A 19,028-nucleotide genomic window follows, 5' to 3' on the forward strand; every position below is an offset into this window, starting at 1 on the left:
ACCATGACAGAGTCTCCACTGTGTTTTACAGGTGGCTTTAGACACTTACTGTTGTACCTCTCTCCTGACATCCTCTGTGCATAGTAATAATTAATGCAATTTTTCAAATTTGCATCATTACTCCATCAAACCTCTTCAGACCAGTTCTTGTGTAATTTGGCATACCTCGGCCTTTCTCCCTGTTTTCCTTCCTTAAGAATAAGTTCTCGACAGCTACCCTTCCACAGAGACCATTTCTGATGGGGCTTCAACTGAAGGACCAGATGTGTCTTTCAGATCCTTTATTGGTCTCTGCTGAAATTTTTTTCTATTTCTTGAGGACATGCCTTTCAAATACTGTTCATCCACTTTAAATAGATTCTTTAGGCCTGCCATTTCTACTTTTGTCTTCCATTTGCCCAGTTTCATCAGTTTTGTAAGAATACACTTCACACCATACCAAGTTATATATCAAGTTTTTGGCTATTGTCTCTTTTGGAATCACTTTGTTGGTGCAAAAATGCTATATTATGATGGTCAAACTGTGTTATCTTTGGTAAAATGGGTTCTTGGCTAAGTTGTGTGTCATGTATATGATTCCTAGGTCAGTGTTAAATGACTTCACAAACAAACAAAAAATTACTCCCCTGAAAATGGTCAGATATAAGGACTGGGCTAAAAATAAGCAGCCACTGTCCAAAGAAAACCTTTGAAAAACCTTCAGAAAGGCTGGAGAAGTATTGCTCAAGACCACTTAACCAGACCAATTACAAGCAATATACGTGTTTTGGAAGTAAAATCCAAAGAAATCAAGTAGAGCTTATTAGTCTAGTTTTGGTACTTGCTCTTCCTCTTTTACGTATTTGTTTTTGTATCACAAAAGTAGGAAACATTATGGAAGAGGTCTGTTTTTAATATCCAAGTACTCTGTCCTAATAAACAAAAAAGAAAAAAAAAAGAGTACTGTAGTACACAGTACTGTATTATAAGTCCTCTGCCTTTTTTAGTATTTTAGTCTCTTTTGTTCTTTGGCAACATTTTAAAGCTGTCTCAGATGAAGTAAATAAACAAAACAAAACAGGAATATATGGTGAGTCAGTATATCTCATTATTTCTGTTCCTTCTCGCTCATATATAGTTTCCCCATCATTGCTTGACTACCAATCTGAATTCTGAAAAACAGTTGCCACAGTTCTTGAAAAAAGACAGTAATTATGCAACCAGCATCCAAAGTTTCATCTCAAAAAGAGTGAACTCTTGTCCCCACTGAAGTCTTCTCTCATCCTCAAAACTTCTCTCCCCTCTCTTTCTCTGACAGCGCAGATCAAACAGCTTTGCACAGCGTGTTATGCTGCATAGCACAAAGTGACTGTGTCCCTTCTTGTGTTGAAAAGGCTCCTAGGTTTCAGGGAGCTTGTCAGTAGAAATCTGTCAAAAGTACTCAGCTGGGTCTGTTGGACTAATACCCAAAGACCATGAGGGCTTACCCCAGGAATCTGGACACTTCACAAAGAAATTAACTTAGCAAATCAAAAGCTCAACGCCCTAGCTGACACCCTAACCACAGTCCCCTTTGTTTGGTTTTAGCAGTGTACACAATACACTTCTGTTTGCTCTGCTCTATTTTCCTGCCCAGGAGTAAGCCTGAGGGTAGGGTTTGTGTGTTCTCTGTACTCACCATCCTGTCTCTCCCTCTTCACTTGTTTCTGTATGTAAGCAAATAAGCCTCCAGTCTGCGTTCCTATTGGCTTTACCCAGGACTTTCTTTAAAGAAGGGGAGGTCCTTGAAGCCAACTCAACCACACTTCCTCAAAACTTTCCTGTGAGGGTTTGCGAGTGTAACTGTCTTGATAGTGGCATAACTGTTGCAGTGTCGTTCTGATGACCATCCGGTAAATGTAAGGAGATCTAAAGGTGATCTGATATCATCAAAGAGTGTTTGTCTTGGACTACATTCCTGGTGTGAAGGGTAATCCTACCAGGCAGCCTATGATGGAAAACTAACAACGTTAAGGTAAAATACATATTTCAGATCAAACGATTGTTATAGCCTCAGAACTTTGTTTCTAGAAACATACTATGATTTGTATTTGAAGGGCAAGAAAACGAGACTAAGAGAAAAAGAAGCTGAATGTCCGTGTATGTTCAGTGTTTTTATTTATTAATAGCAAGCACAACTCCAGCTAAAGAAAGAGAAAAAGTTGGACCAACTACTTTATCTGTTACATTGTAAATGAATTCTTTCAAGACCAGCTTACAACATACAGTTGTCTGACCTAGGAAAAATAGGCTACAACAATTGAGAACTCCTCCTTCTCTACCTGCATTGAAATAGGAGAATGTCATCAGAAACACAGGAGAGGGAGGAGATGGATAGGTGGAAGGAAAATATTTGCTTCTTTCACAGACCAAAAATGTTTTCACAGAGTGAGACTGAACTCCTTGAATTAAGCTCTATTCTGTTCCAGGTTTTTAGGCTAAACACAGGAGAATGTGCTCTCAAATCCTTTGAGCAATTTTTTTAATCGGCTCTTCCATGCGGAGCAGGTGGGGAGAGCAAGAAAGAAAAAGAGAGAGGGAAAGAGTTCACCTCAAACTATACTTGTACGTTCTTTGAACTCCTGTGAAGTTTATATAAGTTACAATGCACACTCACACACACATAGGATCTTTCCTGTTTGAAATCTATCCAGAAGTAGGATACTCTGTGATTTGAAACGCTCCATTTCCCCCCCACACAATCATGTGCTTGCAAAAGATTATTTTACTGCCTCTAAAACTCAAATCCCTGTGTTGGCTAAAGCATTTTAAAAATGTTGGTATGACCATTTTAATGGGCAGAAATGTGCAGTTGAATGCACTTCATTGGTCAAAAGCATGTAGAAAATCTAAGTCAGTATCTCATGACTTCAATCAATATGCAGGAAACCAAAAAAACATCAAATTAAATGCTTTCTTTAACAATGTTTCTTGAGATATCGTTTTAATAAACTTCCAACTAAATAATCAGATGTTTATCCAAGTGACGTTATCTGTTCTCTGAATTATTTAGAATGCGACAACCTGGCGACAACCTTCTCCGTCTTCTGTTTTTGTTGTGTGTAGAGTTAAACACAAACAAGTCAGTTCCCATGGGAAAATGAGCTCAAGTCTGTTTGACTGATTCCACAGATAAACTTTTTCCCTGTTTTTCTTTCTTGTTTTTTCTATATACAGTTAAAAATGCTCTGCACTAAGCAGAATCCCAATATGACTAATCATTTATGCTCATCAGAACAAATAAAGGTATTACATACATACAGAGTCAACTGCAAGATTACAAGCTTTACCTACAAGTATTCTGTAAATATACTAAGGGAGGGATTTAGGTGGTTAGTGACAGCCTTTGTATGAAAACTTAAGGCCTTACATAATATATATATATATATATATATATATATAGAGAGAGAGAGAGAGAGAGAGATGCTCTGTCATAGGAATCTAAGGGTATCTTAGCTGTTTTTCCCTCTTCTGGATAGAGACCTGGACTCTCCTAGCGCCAGTCTTCCTGTTTTAGGGTTACAGCTCCTAATACCCCTATTATCATTGCTCCAGTTGTTCCTCAAGTCCCTGGTACTTCTCTGTTTTCTTGTTCTTCATCTTCTTTCTGATGTTATCCGCTGGGATTGCTGCATCGATTAAACTACCACTACGTCTAGTTGGTTGGTCAGCAGCTGTTTGTCTGGAACTTCAAGTCCCACAGGATCTTAGCCCTGTTGTTCTCAACCACCTTTGGTGCTGTCTCCCATTGGGAGTTGGGGACTTCTAGTCTATATGTAGCACAGATGTTGCTAAACACTGTCTCAACCACTTGATTGTCCTTGTCAGTGTACACTGTCCCAACTTGCGTCTTACATCCTGTTGCATAGTCTTCAACTCGGGTTCTGTCAGCTGTGGCAGACTCCTGCCTCTATAGATCTGGTGCTTAGGGCTTGTTCTTGTGCTGCCATGATTAGAGTGTCTTGGTTGTCCTTTAGGCTGGCCTTTTCTAGCCACTAGTAGGATTTCTTGATGTCAGCCACTTTCTCTGTTGATGTATGCAGGGGCTTGGTTGTTCATGATAGTTCCTCCTCCTGTTCCTCGTTGTCATAGCCATCCTTTGAGTAGCTCATCTTGTGGACCATCTTCCTGAATTAACTGTGGATGCTTTGTGTTTCCTCTTGAATTGTGGCTCTGAATATCACTAATTCTTACCTTCTCTCTTCCCATTGCACTTAGAACTTAAGGCCATTGGACATTGGGTGCAGAACTCCATGCATTTTGAGAAGCCTCACACTTTTCCAATCTGAATGAAGCCCCAATGCCCTTGCAGTAGATCCTGCAAGCTAATCGGCTAGTTCACTCCTGGCATACAGCTTGATGTCATCATATGGGAGGTGAGTGAGGGTCAATCCACCCCTGAATCTATGTCTATATTCACTTTTAGTGATGAGCTAAGTTGAGGCTTACACAGAACAAAAGCTGGGATAGTGCAGCCATCTTACAGCAACCTTATTTGTGCTGCCACGTATTCATGAAGTGGTCTTAGTGTCTTCAGACAGTAGGCTTGGATCATATAAGGGCCTAGTGCTGTCTAGCTCTTCACTGCGGATACTCATTGAATGTTCAGAGCACCAGTTATGGATTTTTTTATAGTACAACTAAGAAAGAAAATATTTTTTAAATATAAAAAAATATAAAATATTATTGTATTTCATATTTTAAAATCATCTAGTATTGACAGAAGTAAAAAGAGCTCATTGCCCGTGACCCTATTGTCTCAGCTGTTTCCCTTTAGAATAATTGATATTCAAACCTCTTGATTTAGTGTCATTCTTAAAATTTAGAAACAATCCAGACATGAACTCTAAAAAATATCCATATTAGAACTACAAAATGTTATTTCGTGCTTTTGGTGAAAACAAGGGCATAGTCATAGACACTTTTTATAAACTGATTGACACATTCTAGCTTTACTGTCAGTATTTCATACTTTTGTACTGTATATTTTGTTATTATTTACTACAGTGTGTCAAAATGAATAATTTTTCTTTTATTTATTCTGTTCAGGATTTTCTCATCAGCACTGGCAAGATCTTTACATACTGTAATAACTTATAACTGTGAGAGGAGTGCTTTTTCATAATGAGAGACAGATTGGTGGAGTTGCAGCAGAAGGCTCAAGAGTTATCTGTGGTTGCAACTGAGAATACCAATCCTTTCTCAGTGGAGGATGATGATGACGACTCTGTGGCGTTTGGGGTCATAAAGCCACAAGCTGTGGTGTTTGAGGAGGAGCCAGTCATTCAGGACTTTCTGTCAGAGGTTGAGCATATACAAGATGACATTGCAGTGCTGGAAACAGAGGTAAAAATGACTAAACTAGACTTGCATTTAGCATTTGTTTATTTATTTATTACACGATATTTGCAGGATATTACTTACTATGTTATTAACGTGTGTTTCCAAATCTTACCTACAAACAGGTCCTTAAGTTCACTCAACAGCAAAAGACCATGGTGGCAACCATGCGTCGTTTTAGTGTGATGAAAAAAGAGAGCAGCATAACACGAGACATAAAGCTCAGGGCCGAAAGCCTCCACCGTCGTTTAGACAACCTTTCAAAACAGGTCCAGAAAACTATGGAGCAGCAGGGACCTACTGCTGCTTTAACGAGAATACAAAGCTCCCAACATGCAGCACTACTCCGCCGCTTCCAGCAGGTCTGGAGTATATTCTTACTATTTTTTTTTTCTTTTTGATATTTAACTCTTTCTTTCTTTCTTTCTTTCTTTCTTTCTTTCTTTCTTTCTTTCTTTCTTTGGTAGATTAGTTTGAAAAGAGTTAAAGTTTCACACACACAAACACACACACATATACATATATATATATATATATATAAATATATATATACATATATATATATATATATATAAATACATACATACATAAATAAATATATACATTTATCTGTATTTGATAACGTGAAAAGAAATGCAGTAAATGCACTGTGAACACTGTGAAAACTGTCACTGCACCAAAGACCATGTTTATGTTTTCCACTGATGATAAAAAACATGGGACTAAAACGCCTCTCATTCTTCATACACTGTCTTCCTCTTGTTTCTTTTGGCTGTAATTATTTTCAGGTAATGCGAGAGTATAATGAAGGCCTGCTGACCAAGCAAGAGCGCTGTAAGCACTTCATTATCCGGCAGCTGGAGGTATCAGGAAAACCTGTAACAGAGGAGGAGGTGGATGAGATGGTGGCCACCGGAAATTGGGAGGTGTTCAACGAGAACCTGCTGAATGATGTCAGAATCACGCGGACACAATTATCCGAGATCGAACAGCGACACAAGGTAAGGGAAGCACAAGTAACTCACTGGACCAACACAAAGGTAACAATAGATTCTTGAAGGCATCTAAAACAACCAGCCATTCATGGCAAATAAACTAATTCAGTGTTCTTTATTTGATAGAAATTTGCTCCTTGCTATAGTTAGATATCCAGTCTGTTCATGCTGTGAATGTGAGAATCTTTAATAACAAAAATTAACAAGAACGGTTTGAGAATGCATATGAGATAATATATCAATATTCAGCAATGCTAAACAATCCTTTAAAAGGCTCTTGGATCTAGATCTGGATCAACTGTGAAAGCTAATAACATTGAATCTGGCCCAAACCCAACTTCTGGTAAAATTTTCATGCAAATTCATTTGCTTTTTGATTAGCCCTGCTAACAAACAGTCAAACCTAAACAAACACATATCCTCTTTAAGGGAGGTAATAAAAAAGTGCCATTTTTAGCATGTTTTACAAATACACTACATCAACTGACACAAATGGGTAAAGGAGCAGAAAAGGTTTGTACTGGTTGTTATTCTAGACATTTATCAGAGATTCGTGTAGACCTGGGACACCAGGTGAATAAAATTGACTCCTTGAGAATAGAAAGAAGTAGTGCTCTCTGTCCTAACAAACACCTTTACAGCCAGTGTTGAATACAGAGAGATGTGTTAGTGAAACAGGACATTAATCACTAAGTATATAAAAGTCATGAGAATGTTGAGCATTTTCCCATGCTCAGGTCATGTTCTTCCTCAGCCTGCTCCTTCATTGCGTCTTAAATCTTCTGGTCCTTTCTCCCATCATCTGACTAATGTCTCTCTTACCTGCAGTATTAATCCCACTATCCTTCTCCACCAACAGGAGTTGTTGAGCCTGGAGAACAATATGAAGGAGCTTCGGGACCTCTTCATGGACATTTTCATGCTGGTGGAGGAACAGGGGGTCTTTATTGAACACATTCAGACCAATGTAGAGATGACACAGGATTACGTGGTTGCATCTAATGAGAAGTTTAAGGCAGCTGCCAGGTATAAGAAGAGGAACCCAATTCGACAGCTTTGCTGTTGCTGCTGCCCTCCATGGCGATGCTGCTTGTAATACATAGAATAATTTGAATCATAGCTTATTGGAAAACTGATTTTACTTCATTTTACCTGTTGGAAGTAAGTAACACTGGCTTTCAGTACCGCTAAAGTGACAGGAAAGGTACTGAACTTTTGGCTGTTGAACAGAGCAACAGTGAAGACAGATTCAACAGAGCATAGAAACCAATTAGGGGGAATGGGCCAGAATTGGTATGGGAGGCACCTATTTCATTCAAGAAGGTGTGAAACGGCTGCTATTAGAAGAGACAGTTCTGTGAGTGCTACTCACCAACACTGTTGCTTACTGGAGACCTTCACTGTCATCTGACAGAGGTCACAAACAAGGGGAGGCCACTGACTTTGCTACATCAGCAAGACTGATATCTCACCGTTTTTCTTTTTTTTTTTTTTTTTTCTTTTGTCCTGCTACACGAACTCTTGATAATGACTTGTGGCTTGTTTTTAATACATTATCTGCACTTTAAAATGTCTTTCCTTTTCTTTTGAGCACAAACATAAATTTACTTTAAGAGTGGCATTGAGCCATTAGATATTCATTCCAGTCTTGGTCCACATGCTGATGGAAAAAAGTTGTTTTACAATTAGTCATTAGTCTCATTTGCATTTCAAAGTAAGATCATTTTCAGTGAAAGAAAAAAAGTAATTAATTTATGCACTTTCACATAGACGTATTCAAATAAAACTTTGAATAATGAGGCTTGATCAAAATATTTCTGCCATAATCACAAAACTGCAGGAAATCATCGAAGCCATTTGTGTAAAAATAAGAGCGAAAATTACATTTGAGGAAATTCATTAAATTCTTTAAGTTTTGCATTTTGAGTGTTATCAATTCTTTTGGAACCGTTTCATTGTTCAGATGAATATTTTGCACCAATATGCATCATTATTAACCAGACTAATACACTACACAAAAGGGAACTGGTTTCAGAAAAGGAACCAAAGTATTACTGGGAATATGTTGACTGAAAAATAGAACCAGCAGACTCACACATGATGATAAGTAATGATCTTCTTTCCCCCATTTACTTAAGTTAACTGTATAATATTAACTAACAATCCCTGCTCATGACAAAGCCAAAAATAAGTGCTGCATTAATTCATTAATTAACTGCTGACCTTCCTCACTGGAACAGCTGAAACTCCTCTTTTTGTCTACAGTACCAGTGATGTTCCTCAGTGAGTCATTGACCCGTGTTCTTGGGTATCCGGGACAAAATACAGGTGAACTAGGTGTGTCAGAGCTAGCCTGGATAATCTGGTTTGTCTACTATCCCAGGATAGTTTCCACATAACAATCCCGCATTACTATAGGAATACTGTGTGTACACATAGCAGTTCACTTCAAACGCATGGTAAGATGACATGCCTTGATCAAATAGTCTTCTGCTTAACTATATATTTAGTTATATATATAGTTATATAGTGTTTATGTAGTGTTTAACTATAATATACATATAGTTAAACACTACAAGTATATTATAATTTTAACTCTAGCTGTAAATTAAGAATAAAATTTGATCAAGAAAATGTTAAAAAGTTACAATAATGACCTTTAAAATTTGTTTAGTAAATTACACATCTTTTTTTTACAACTTTTAAATGTAAAAAGATGTGTAATTTACAATTTACTTGTATTATACTGTTCCCTTAGATTTAGAAGGAGAACAGGGTGCGACATGTTTGATAGCTTCTTCTATCTGACTGAAAAAGTATTTTCCTTAATCTAATCTCGCATGTTGTACATCAGCCTTTCCAATATTAAAAAGACATCTTGAAACCAAGACATTAATGCATGAAATACTTACATTTAATCGTGTATATCAAATAACAATACACGACAGTGCATAGTTTACCCTTTTACACTGACATAGTGAGAAAAAATGAGACACTGCTGCAAATTGCAGGGTTACTGAACAGCAACAATGCCATCCAGTGTTCACTAAGATAATTACCAGTTTTTTAAAAAGTTATTACTTAATATGACAGGACATGATGATGACATGACTGTGTAGTTATGAAAGTGCTGGAACAGAAAATAAACAGCAGACAGTTTTCTCCTAAAAGTGCAGAGATTTATTTTATAAATATTGGTGTGGGACTAGTAACACAAATATTACTCAGATTAGATGAACACTGCAAGGCAGTATCAAGATTCAGCTCAAACCATGATAAATACAAAGAGTTGTCAGCAAAGCCTAGGAATAAAACACCTTTTTTCTTGCATTGGTTCTATAACCAAACTGCAGAAGAATTGTGTTTTTGTGGTCTAAGTAAAAACTGTTCAATTAAAATGCAGATGTAAAATATCTGTGAGATATTTGCCATGACAAATGGAATAACCCCCTTTTGACTCTAAGTTAAATGAATGTATTCACACAGCATCAGTGATTGTGACACTTAAACTTTACTATTGTGAAACTTATATCTTATACTACTCTATTACTCTAGTAGCCCATGACAACAGCAGACTGCTTGAGAGCAGTTATCGGTTCATAAAGCTATGGACATCTATTCAGACTCACCAGGTTTTACCCAAAAGTCTGTTGCTTTTTCTTCCTCCTAGCAACAACTTGCTTCACATTCAAAAGGTTTCACTCTGTGGGAGCGGCTCTGTTCAGCAAATATGTTCAGATGTTGAGAAGTTCCACTGTGGATTTATCTTGTTTACCCCCAACACTCAAGCCCTTATCCAATATTTCATCTGAAACCCTCTAGCCTGGAGCCAATGTAAAGTTTGTTCCTTTTAGCCAAATCAGATTTTCTTAGACAGTCGGTTTGCTTGGACCTGCTCCACCAGGCCTGCTCATACAGCTGTTATGAGAAGTCTGGACCTAAAAGCAACATGTCCTTACTACCCACTTGTCCAAAGAAGGACACGTTTTTCACTAGTACAGTCTAACATATGAAGCAGCATTTTTGGGGTCCTAACCTCTTAAAGGTTTTTTTTTTTTTTAGTTATTTTCAAATACCAGAAAATGCTGATGAAGGATAGGTCATACTTATGGTTTCTAATTTAACCTCCTAGGACCTGGCGTCCACATATGTGGACATCACATTTTTGTTTATTTAGACCCAAATACTCAATTTTGCTCTACAAGGGCCAGATATCCACTTATGAGGACATTATACTATCACTGTTCTATCAAAATTTTAAACGAATATCCTCATTTGTGGCTCTCATTTTTCTTAGAAACAAAAATTGGGTCAAAAAAATCTGGTAATTTTTTGTTTTTACATTCATCGGGCCTCAATATGCCCAAATATCAAAGAGAAATTAAAAATGCATGCTGCGGAAGAGTTCGGGTCTTAGGAGGTTAATGCTCATGCAGTTCTCAGTGTGGTACATTTGCATGCTACCTATTCATGCTACCTATTTGTCCTTGATGTAAATTGATGTAAAAATTGTGTATGTTTCTGTTCTGTGTCTTATGTACTGTTTGTTTGTATATGTGTCTTTCTTGCTGCTGTTACACCCAAATTTCCCCTTGTGGGACAATCAAAGGATTCTTCTTCTTCTTCTTCTTCTTCTTCAATTTAGTACCACATATTCATTGTGAATAACTTTACTCAATTGCCCAACGGCCCATCAGTCACGTCTGATTTAACAATAATGTGAATAATGTTCGTGGGAATTTACAATGCAGATGACTGCTGACAGGGTTGCAGTGACGTCTGTTTGTGGTTATGTACTGTACATATTTCTTCTGTCTGCCCTGTCAGTCACAACATTGATCCCAAAGACTTTCTCTAAATGTCTGTAGAACATCAAAGCAGCCCTCCGGTGAGTAACACCAGCTGTGGTTATAGAGAGCTGACATTACTTTACTGCCTGGTTTTATCACACCCATCAAAATCTGAGCACGGAGATATCAGTGCCCTCAGAAACACATAAATCACAAAGAAACTGTAGTGTCAGAGTGGCACCTCCTTTGGAAATGAGTATGGTTAATAATTTCATAGCAGTGCTGTTTGGTTTCTCTGATGAGAAGGCAATGTTCAGTTTCTGATAAATTTGCACTATTTCTTGACCATATTTTATACCTTTTATGTGTGATGAAAATGAAGTCAGCATTATTGTTGGTTTGAAACAGGGCTGCTTTTAGGCAGTTATCACGATGTACTTGGAAAAATAATAGGTGAGCAACTCGGAAGGTATGTGTTACCTGAGCCCGGAGAAAAGAGCCCATTTCTCAAGGTACAACTTTGCACAATGCCCCAAAAATGCACTAGTTAAACACTAATTCTCTCCATGCATTTCATTGTGTGATTTTTCGTAAGCAGTGTGTGAGCAGTCTGAGGCATCAGATTTAATTCTGTGCGGCAGATGAGTTCGGCTTCAGGGATCTTATGTTACTTGACCGTAATGGGAAGTAGTGAGCAGTGAGCAACTTTGGAAACAGAGTGTATGGTTCATACCCAATCAGTTAAATGGTAATGGTGTTTCCTTTCCTGTTTTCTCTCTCTTTTTTAAACTTTTGATTGGGTGGGAAAGACACACAATGAGCTCCTGTCCATAGCTCTGTCCAAAGCTGTCGCCAGCCTAGGTTTGAAACAGGAAATGAACAATGCTTTGTTTGGCCACTGAGGTGCTCCAGTCTTCTTTAGTCTAATATAGTCTTTATACATTGTTTGCCTCAATCATATTTATAACAAGAGTTGAGGGAAATGTCATAGTGTTCTCACAGAGATATTTTAGGGTAGGTCAGTCTTCATTAAAAAAATGAAACTGAAATTGTTTGAAAGAACATAATCTTAATATATAATTAAATTTTAAAGATGGGCTCCTGGTTTTCAGGTGACATTTCAGTTTTAGTTCTGGCCATCAACTTTTGATACACATCAAATATGATATAAAAAAAAAACCCTGAAAATATCCTAACTGAACCAAAGGAAAATAAAATCATTGGTGCTTTAAAGATTACAATCATTTGTAATAAGTATCAGACAGAGTAGTTATGATAGTAGTGAGGTACAAAGTTATAAAATCCAAGCAATGGTTTTGTTAATACGTCTAGTAGTTAGATAATATAAGAACAGTACTTTACAGGATTGAGATCAGTTATTTTTCAACAAGATCTAGAGAGAATGTATAACAATGTATAGAAGATCAAACCTTCTGTCCATGATAATGATAAAACGTTTTTTTTTTGTTTAAGTAAAATCAAAGGGCTGTTCTTTCTAGATGCATTTTGTTTATGTCAGATATTTTACATTGACCTTATATTGACTGACATAATATCTATTCATTCAGAGTCAGTGGCTGCATGAATAGCTATTCAGACACTTTCCTTTCATACCGTGCTATCATTCCTAAAGAGTATAAGCAAATCCATAATATAATGGATAACGTGAGCCATCTGCTCATGCAATGTCATAATTTGTCATTGTACATTAAAGACTTTTGAGTAGAAAAAACATTATTTCTTAAATCTATTGCTCTGGTAAATATTAGATATAATTGAGAGTGAGAATGTTGGAAGGCCAATAAGACATTAGCCTCTATATACTTTGTAACTTCGCATAATTTTTGTCACTTTTACAAACAAACAACTTTTCTCAAAAGTTGTTTGTGCTCTTCTTTGTGCGTACTTATTCTAATCTCTTATAATAATTTCTTAAGATGCAAAGGTAAGCTATGATAGCCCAAGATTTATAAGCCAGCTAATGTCAAAAGTTTACTCTTATATATATTACCAAACATAAGATAAATGTCCCAACTTAAATCTTTTCTCACAGTGATATATGAGCTTCAGTAATAAGAGCTTTGAGAAGGTCAGAACTTGATTTCCTTCTGTGAGCCATCTGTGACGATCCTATGCAGATACAACAAATGGTGATGCTCACATCTGTGTGTATCTGCTGCAGTGGCTTAAAAGATATTTTCATCTTCTTGACAGGTGTGTGGATCGCCACATGTGAAACTTGTGTAAAACAAAGGGAAGCAAGTATAGTACGTGTCACATGGTATTGCTTTTATGGCCACTGTTCTTTGCAGTGATGGGAGAAAGTAAACTGTAACTGTAAATCCACACTGTGATCCTGGCATTGTATCAGCTCCCCAATAAGAGTAATAATGTTTGAAATGGTCGTTGTATGAATGTTTATGCTTGGTTTGATCTTTGTGTATTTTCTGCTCCTCCAGAGATACTCAGCACGCTACACTCAGATTCCTTTGGCTTGGGTTCAATCAAGATTTTTCCTCCAGAATTTTTCCTATTCCTCTTGACATATGGCGTTATGATATTGACAGATGTGTGTGATATGGGAAGACGCGAGAAAGCTTTCAGCAGGGGTGACGCATGTTCCAAGCCACAGCTGCAAGTTTGAAAAGAACCTGATGTCACACCGTCATTCAATTCAAGTGAATATAGTAAACTGTCAATCTGCGATGCACTTTTAATGAAAAAATTAAAACCTACACAGTCATCATTTATGAGCGGATCTAGCAAGATTCAGGCAATAAAAGTATTACTAAAACAGCTGTTATTACATTTTTTTTAATAATTATAACATAAAAAAAACAGAATTTTAATTCACATAACTTCATTTTTGAGATACAAATACATAAAAAGTAAGATATTCAAATTCCTTCTGTATTTAAACATGCAATCAACACATAGCACAAGAACTGTGTAAACAGCATTTGCAAACCTACACATATCTGTGGACAATAATACAAAAATCATAACATAACAAACTTATCCAAAAACATGTAAAACGTTTAAATGGTCCTAAGCTATTGTTTTTCACGACTCTGCACAATTCTTAAATACATTTAATAAAATACAAGCATGTGGTTGCTTCTATGTAGCTATTGAAACTTTGACATGTCTTCATTTTTCAGGTCTTTAGTTGTATACCTTAGTATCATATATAATGATTCAAAGGCCTTCACAGGCTTAAACCAGACTAAGTCATAAAAACCATATGCCTTTTAGTCATATCTGCTGTCTTAAACTTAAACAAACAACAGAACAGACTTGTATACAGCTATCCACTTCGGTATTAAATGTTTACATTTAGCAAATATGATAAATTTCCCAGTTCAGACTCTAATGGGTATGTAGTACTTATGGCTTATTTTTAATTGCTTGTCACTTGATGACTTGGGTCAGAAGTTTGTATTCCAGTCTTATGTTCAGTGGAAACATTCTGGATAACAGTTTATTACTAGTGACTGAATTATTGAATGAGCTTTCTTGTTAGGCCCTTCATGAAATGGGAATTGACCAGCAGAGGGAGCCGAGATCCAAGAATTACCATACCTCAAATGCTTTGGTGTCTGTGACTTCCCAACAAAGTAATAAAACAATTCTCTTTTGGTGCGCACTGCAGTCGTGAAAAATTATCTGTTACTGGTCTTAAACAAGATAAAGCCTGCATTTAGATGTATTGTAACTCCAACCTTTATAGCATCGCTTTTTATTCTGTGCTGTTGAATATTGATTCATGGCCTCAACAATGAAAGGTGAACAGAGGCAGGGGCAGTCAGGCCACAGCTGACACACACATGAGGATGGAAGAGAGGTGAAAATGAACTGAGACGTGGGTGAATAAAACATGTCTCTAAGGACTTTGCCTTGTTTCACTCCTCTGTGGGCTCCAAGAGAACTGCGAGCCTCCCTGATGGTAAATCCTCTCTGTAATAGGAGGGCAAATACATTTAGTCCCCTGGGCAAACACACACACACACAGTGTTAGACATGTACGTGCAACGTATTCACAGGCCGAGACACATCACTCGCAATATGTTGTACAGCTGTCTTTTTAGTGCTGTTAGCCTTCATTTTTTGAAAGTAGCGTTATCTTTTGCAGCACTGCCTCTTATTAGTCAAAATGATTGCAAGTGAAAATGTGCTATCGGTTCAGGGGCTAAATACACAGGACATTTGTCTGACCTTGTAAAAAAAAAATGCAGACAAGCTATTAAGACCTATTAACATGATGCTGTCGTGGTCCACTCCATTCTATGTAATAAGTAATACGATCTTGACTCCATGCTTTATTCTACCTTGTCATCAAACTCTGCAGAAAGTGATTAGATTTCTCCCTGAGCTTCATAATGTTATTTACTCTATTGGATAACAGTGTGGGGGAAATAGTTGTGTGGTCTACTGCAGAAGCAGTAAGTGCATTCAGCACAATTTCTGCTATCATAATCAAAAGTGGAAAGTTGAGTCTAATCTCAAAGATAGACCGAAGTGCACTGCTGACATTAAGATAAACTGTAAACTGTGACCATGTGTGTATATAAAGACTGCAAACAATGCCAAATATACATGTTTTTAAGAAAAATAACAAATTTCATTGTAACATTTAGATGGTTTAAACTTGCAGTAGAATTTTAAGATAAGTTTCAGCTCTACCATCATTAAGTTGATAACTCAAGATAAATGAAAGCTATTTAGACTGTTAAAAAAATCTTTTTGCTCACTTAGATAAAAATGCAAAACACATTTCCTCCAAAAAAGGAAGACTGATAAAGCACAGGAACTAAAGTTTGGGATTTCAGAGATTTCTTCTCTTGAACTGGGAACAGACAATATCTGCTTCTGCGGCATCTGGCATAACTGTTATAGCATAACTGATAAGCATAAGCATATAAATGAACAGTTTACATAGTCTTGAAATAGTCTTGAAAGCGGTGGTTTTGCACTCAGACGAGGCAAAATAAATATAAAATAAGCTGACACTGACTTTTTACCACTAAAATTTGGTTCAGATTTTTCAAACTCCTAATTATTGATGTCTTCCTGTCACGTGTGAAGTTTAGTTTAGTTTTTTTTTAATTAATTAATTTTTAGGCTTGTGATAGTGTGCACGGCAGTGTGAGTAGCATTTTTGCTGAAGGAATTCAGGAAAGTCTTTTCAATGCTCACCACAAGATAATGAAGTTTAAATATATCTGAAATGTGCACCTTAAATTAAGAGAGATGCATTTGCAACAGCTTAAAATCTCCAAGCAAAAATTGATTGCTACGATTATAATATCTCATTTTTTGGGTATTTCAGTGAAATAAGTACTACAGCTCCAGGAAGAAAGTCGAGCAGCCAACGCTCATAAGGGTTCTCTGGGTTATGGATTACAGTGGTTTCACCTCAGTTCAGAACTCACCTCCGGGACTTCATAAAGCTCCTGACTCTTGGCCAGACTCTCATTAGGCCCACACAGCCCTTTGCCCTCTATCCGACAGCACTTGGCAAGCGCTGTAGTAAATGGGAGTGAGTCAAATGTCTACATTTGTGAAGCCAAACCATATACATCACAGCTCAGTGACGAAGACATAAACACACACATTAAGACACAGTCCTATGCGTGAGATGATTTACAGCAGTGAGGACAGCTTCTCTCTGAAACATCAGAATTTAGATACATAATCTCCTTAAATTCTGCCAATTATTTATTTATCACCGCTTCCTGTTAAGATAAAGATGCTCCAGAGAGCGTAGGACGTGTTCAATACAGTAAAAAGAGACAGTAAGAGTAAAGGACTATGTGCTTTATAGCTATTTTCTAATTACAGCAAATGTTTCTTTTGTAGTACAAGTAGATTATGATAGTTTTTCATGCTATTCTTTCTTTTTCAATTAAATCTAACCTCATTAATCCACATGGTTTAAATCTGTGACCACCGTTTAACTAAAAATCTGAACCAAGTCATCAAGTTTTTGTTCAAGCATTTTGTGAATCAGAATCACTTACCACTGCAAAGTAAACACCACAGTACAGTACTGTGATCTGTTACATTGCACAGTACTATTGCATTTTATGCCGAATGAATTTATCTCTATAGACTTTGATATCATATCCCTTTAATTTCCTCAATTTATTTGAATTTATGCCTAAACTATTTCTCCTCCATGCTTGTCAAAACGCACGTTGGTGAAGAAGCAATGTCATTTACTTTCACTTTTCATAAGGCATTCCATTTTTCACTGTCTGTGAACAGCCTCTTGTGTCGGTTTAAATGGAGTGTATTTAGAGGAGTTACTGGGCTTCACCCTGAAAACGACTGCTGACACTTTACAGACATTCACTAAAATCTGTGCTGGGAATGGAAGTGGAAAAAAAAGACTAATAATGAATAAATTTTCCCTCATCCACGTAGCCAAGATATTCTATTTACAACCCATTTCTTTGGGTCTTTATATCCAGTTAATGAGATTTCAAATAAATGTAAAGTGAACTGCATTTAAATTGCTATTCAGTCTGGAAGCATGGCACTGGAAAGGGGAAGGATTCCGCCAGATGACAGAAGAGCTATTACCAGACCGCTGCGTTCGGTGAACAGAGCAGGTCTAGGAAAAGCAATAAATGGTAGGCACTGGTGAGGATTGTTTGAGGGCTTGAGACTTCTAATCTAGTGAACGTGTCGAGAGGGAAAGAAAATAAATAGAGAAGTGAAAAGATGTTGATAATAGAGCAAATGAAGAACGGTTGTTGAGATGTACTAACAACTAACTTGAGTGTTTTAATTAATCTTCCACATAAAATTACATCATCTTATTTTTGTCGTCACACACTAAGGTTAATTATGGAGTTCCACAGGGTTCCGTGTTAGGACCAATTCTGTTTACATTATACATGCTTCCTTTACGCAAGTATCATTAGAAGGCATACAATACATTTTAAGTGCTATGCAGATGACACCCAATTTTATCTATCCATGAAGCCACACCAATTAGTAGCAGGAATGTCTTAAAGGAAGACATGCAGGAATGTCTTAAAGACTCAAATTTCCTGCTTCTAAATTCAGATGAAACTGAGGTTATTGTATTTGGGACTAAAAATGTGGTTTCTAGCCATATGCAAAATATGGATGGGATTATGCTAGCCTCCATTAACACCTCCTTTTTGACCAGGATATGTCACTTAATGGGTATATCAAACAAATATGTAGGACTGCTTTCTTCCATTTGTGAAATATCTCCAAAATTAGAAACATCCTGTTTCACAGTGATGCTGAAAAACTATGCATTGATAACTTCTAGGCTAGACAACTGTAATTCGTTATTATCAGGATGTCCTAAAAACTCTTCAAAAAAAGCTTTCAGTTGATCCAAAATGCAGATTAGTATTTTTTGTACTAGTATTTGTATTATAGTAGGGTCTTTACCTTACGGGCGATTGCGGCTCAACAGTTGGCAGTTTGTCTTGTAATCAGAAGGTTGCCAGTTCGAGCCCCGGCTCGGGCAGTCTGGTCGTTGTGTCCTTGGGCAAGACACTTCACTTACCGCCTACTGGTGATGGCCAGAGGGGCCGATGGCGCGATATGGCAGCCTCGCTTCTGTCAGTCTGCCCCAGGGCAGCTGTGGCTACAACTGTAGCTGCTTCTACCAGTGTGCGAATGTGACAGTAAATGAATAGTGGAATTGTAAAGCGCTTTGAGGGTCTGGAAAAGCGCTATATAAATGCAATCCATTATTATTATTATTATTACAATATAAAGTGCCTTGAGACAATTGTTGTCATGAGTTGGTGCTTTTTAAATAAAACTGACCTGAATTGAATTGGACATTTTAAAAACAAGCACACTTTGTGATATGTGTGTGATACATAAACTAAAT

The 19,028-nt window shown here is 37.1% G+C and overlaps 1 protein-coding gene across 1 annotated transcript; it reads left to right on the top strand.

Moving 5' to 3' along the window:
* The first annotated feature begins 1,787 nt into the window (after positions 1-1,787).
* Positions 1,788-8,273, top strand: stx19 (syntaxin 19). The gene is made up of 6 exons (XM_040028360.1): positions 1,788-1,993; positions 4,237-4,394; positions 5,068-5,364; positions 5,484-5,720; positions 6,147-6,359; positions 7,213-8,273. The coding sequence occupies exons 3-6, from the start codon at positions 5,143-5,145 to the stop codon at positions 7,447-7,449; spliced, it is 909 nt and encodes a 302-aa protein (XP_039884294.1). The 5' UTR covers positions 1,788-1,993; positions 4,237-4,394; positions 5,068-5,142; the 3' UTR covers positions 7,450-8,273.
* The last annotated feature ends 10,755 nt before the right edge of the window (positions 8,274-19,028 follow it).

Source organism: Simochromis diagramma, unplaced genomic scaffold (genome assembly GCF_900408965.1).
Source record: "Simochromis diagramma unplaced genomic scaffold, fSimDia1.1 OVJJ01000343.1, whole genome shotgun sequence".
Lineage (NCBI taxonomy): Eukaryota > Metazoa > Chordata > Actinopteri > Cichliformes > Cichlidae > Simochromis > Simochromis diagramma.

Bases quoted from the DNA above. Each gene is read 5' to 3' on its own strand.
- stx19 (XM_040028360.1), top strand. From the start codon at position 5,143: ATGAGAGACAGATTGGTGGAGTTGCAGCAGAAGGCTCAAGAGTTATCT. The intron at 5,721-6,146 runs GTCTGGAGTATA...AATTATTTTCAG, and splicing joins TACTCCGCCGCTTCCAGCAG to GTAATGCGAGAGTATAATGA. The intron at 6,360-7,212 runs GTAAGGGAAGCA...CTCCACCAACAG, and splicing joins AGATCGAACAGCGACACAAG to GAGTTGTTGAGCCTGGAGAA.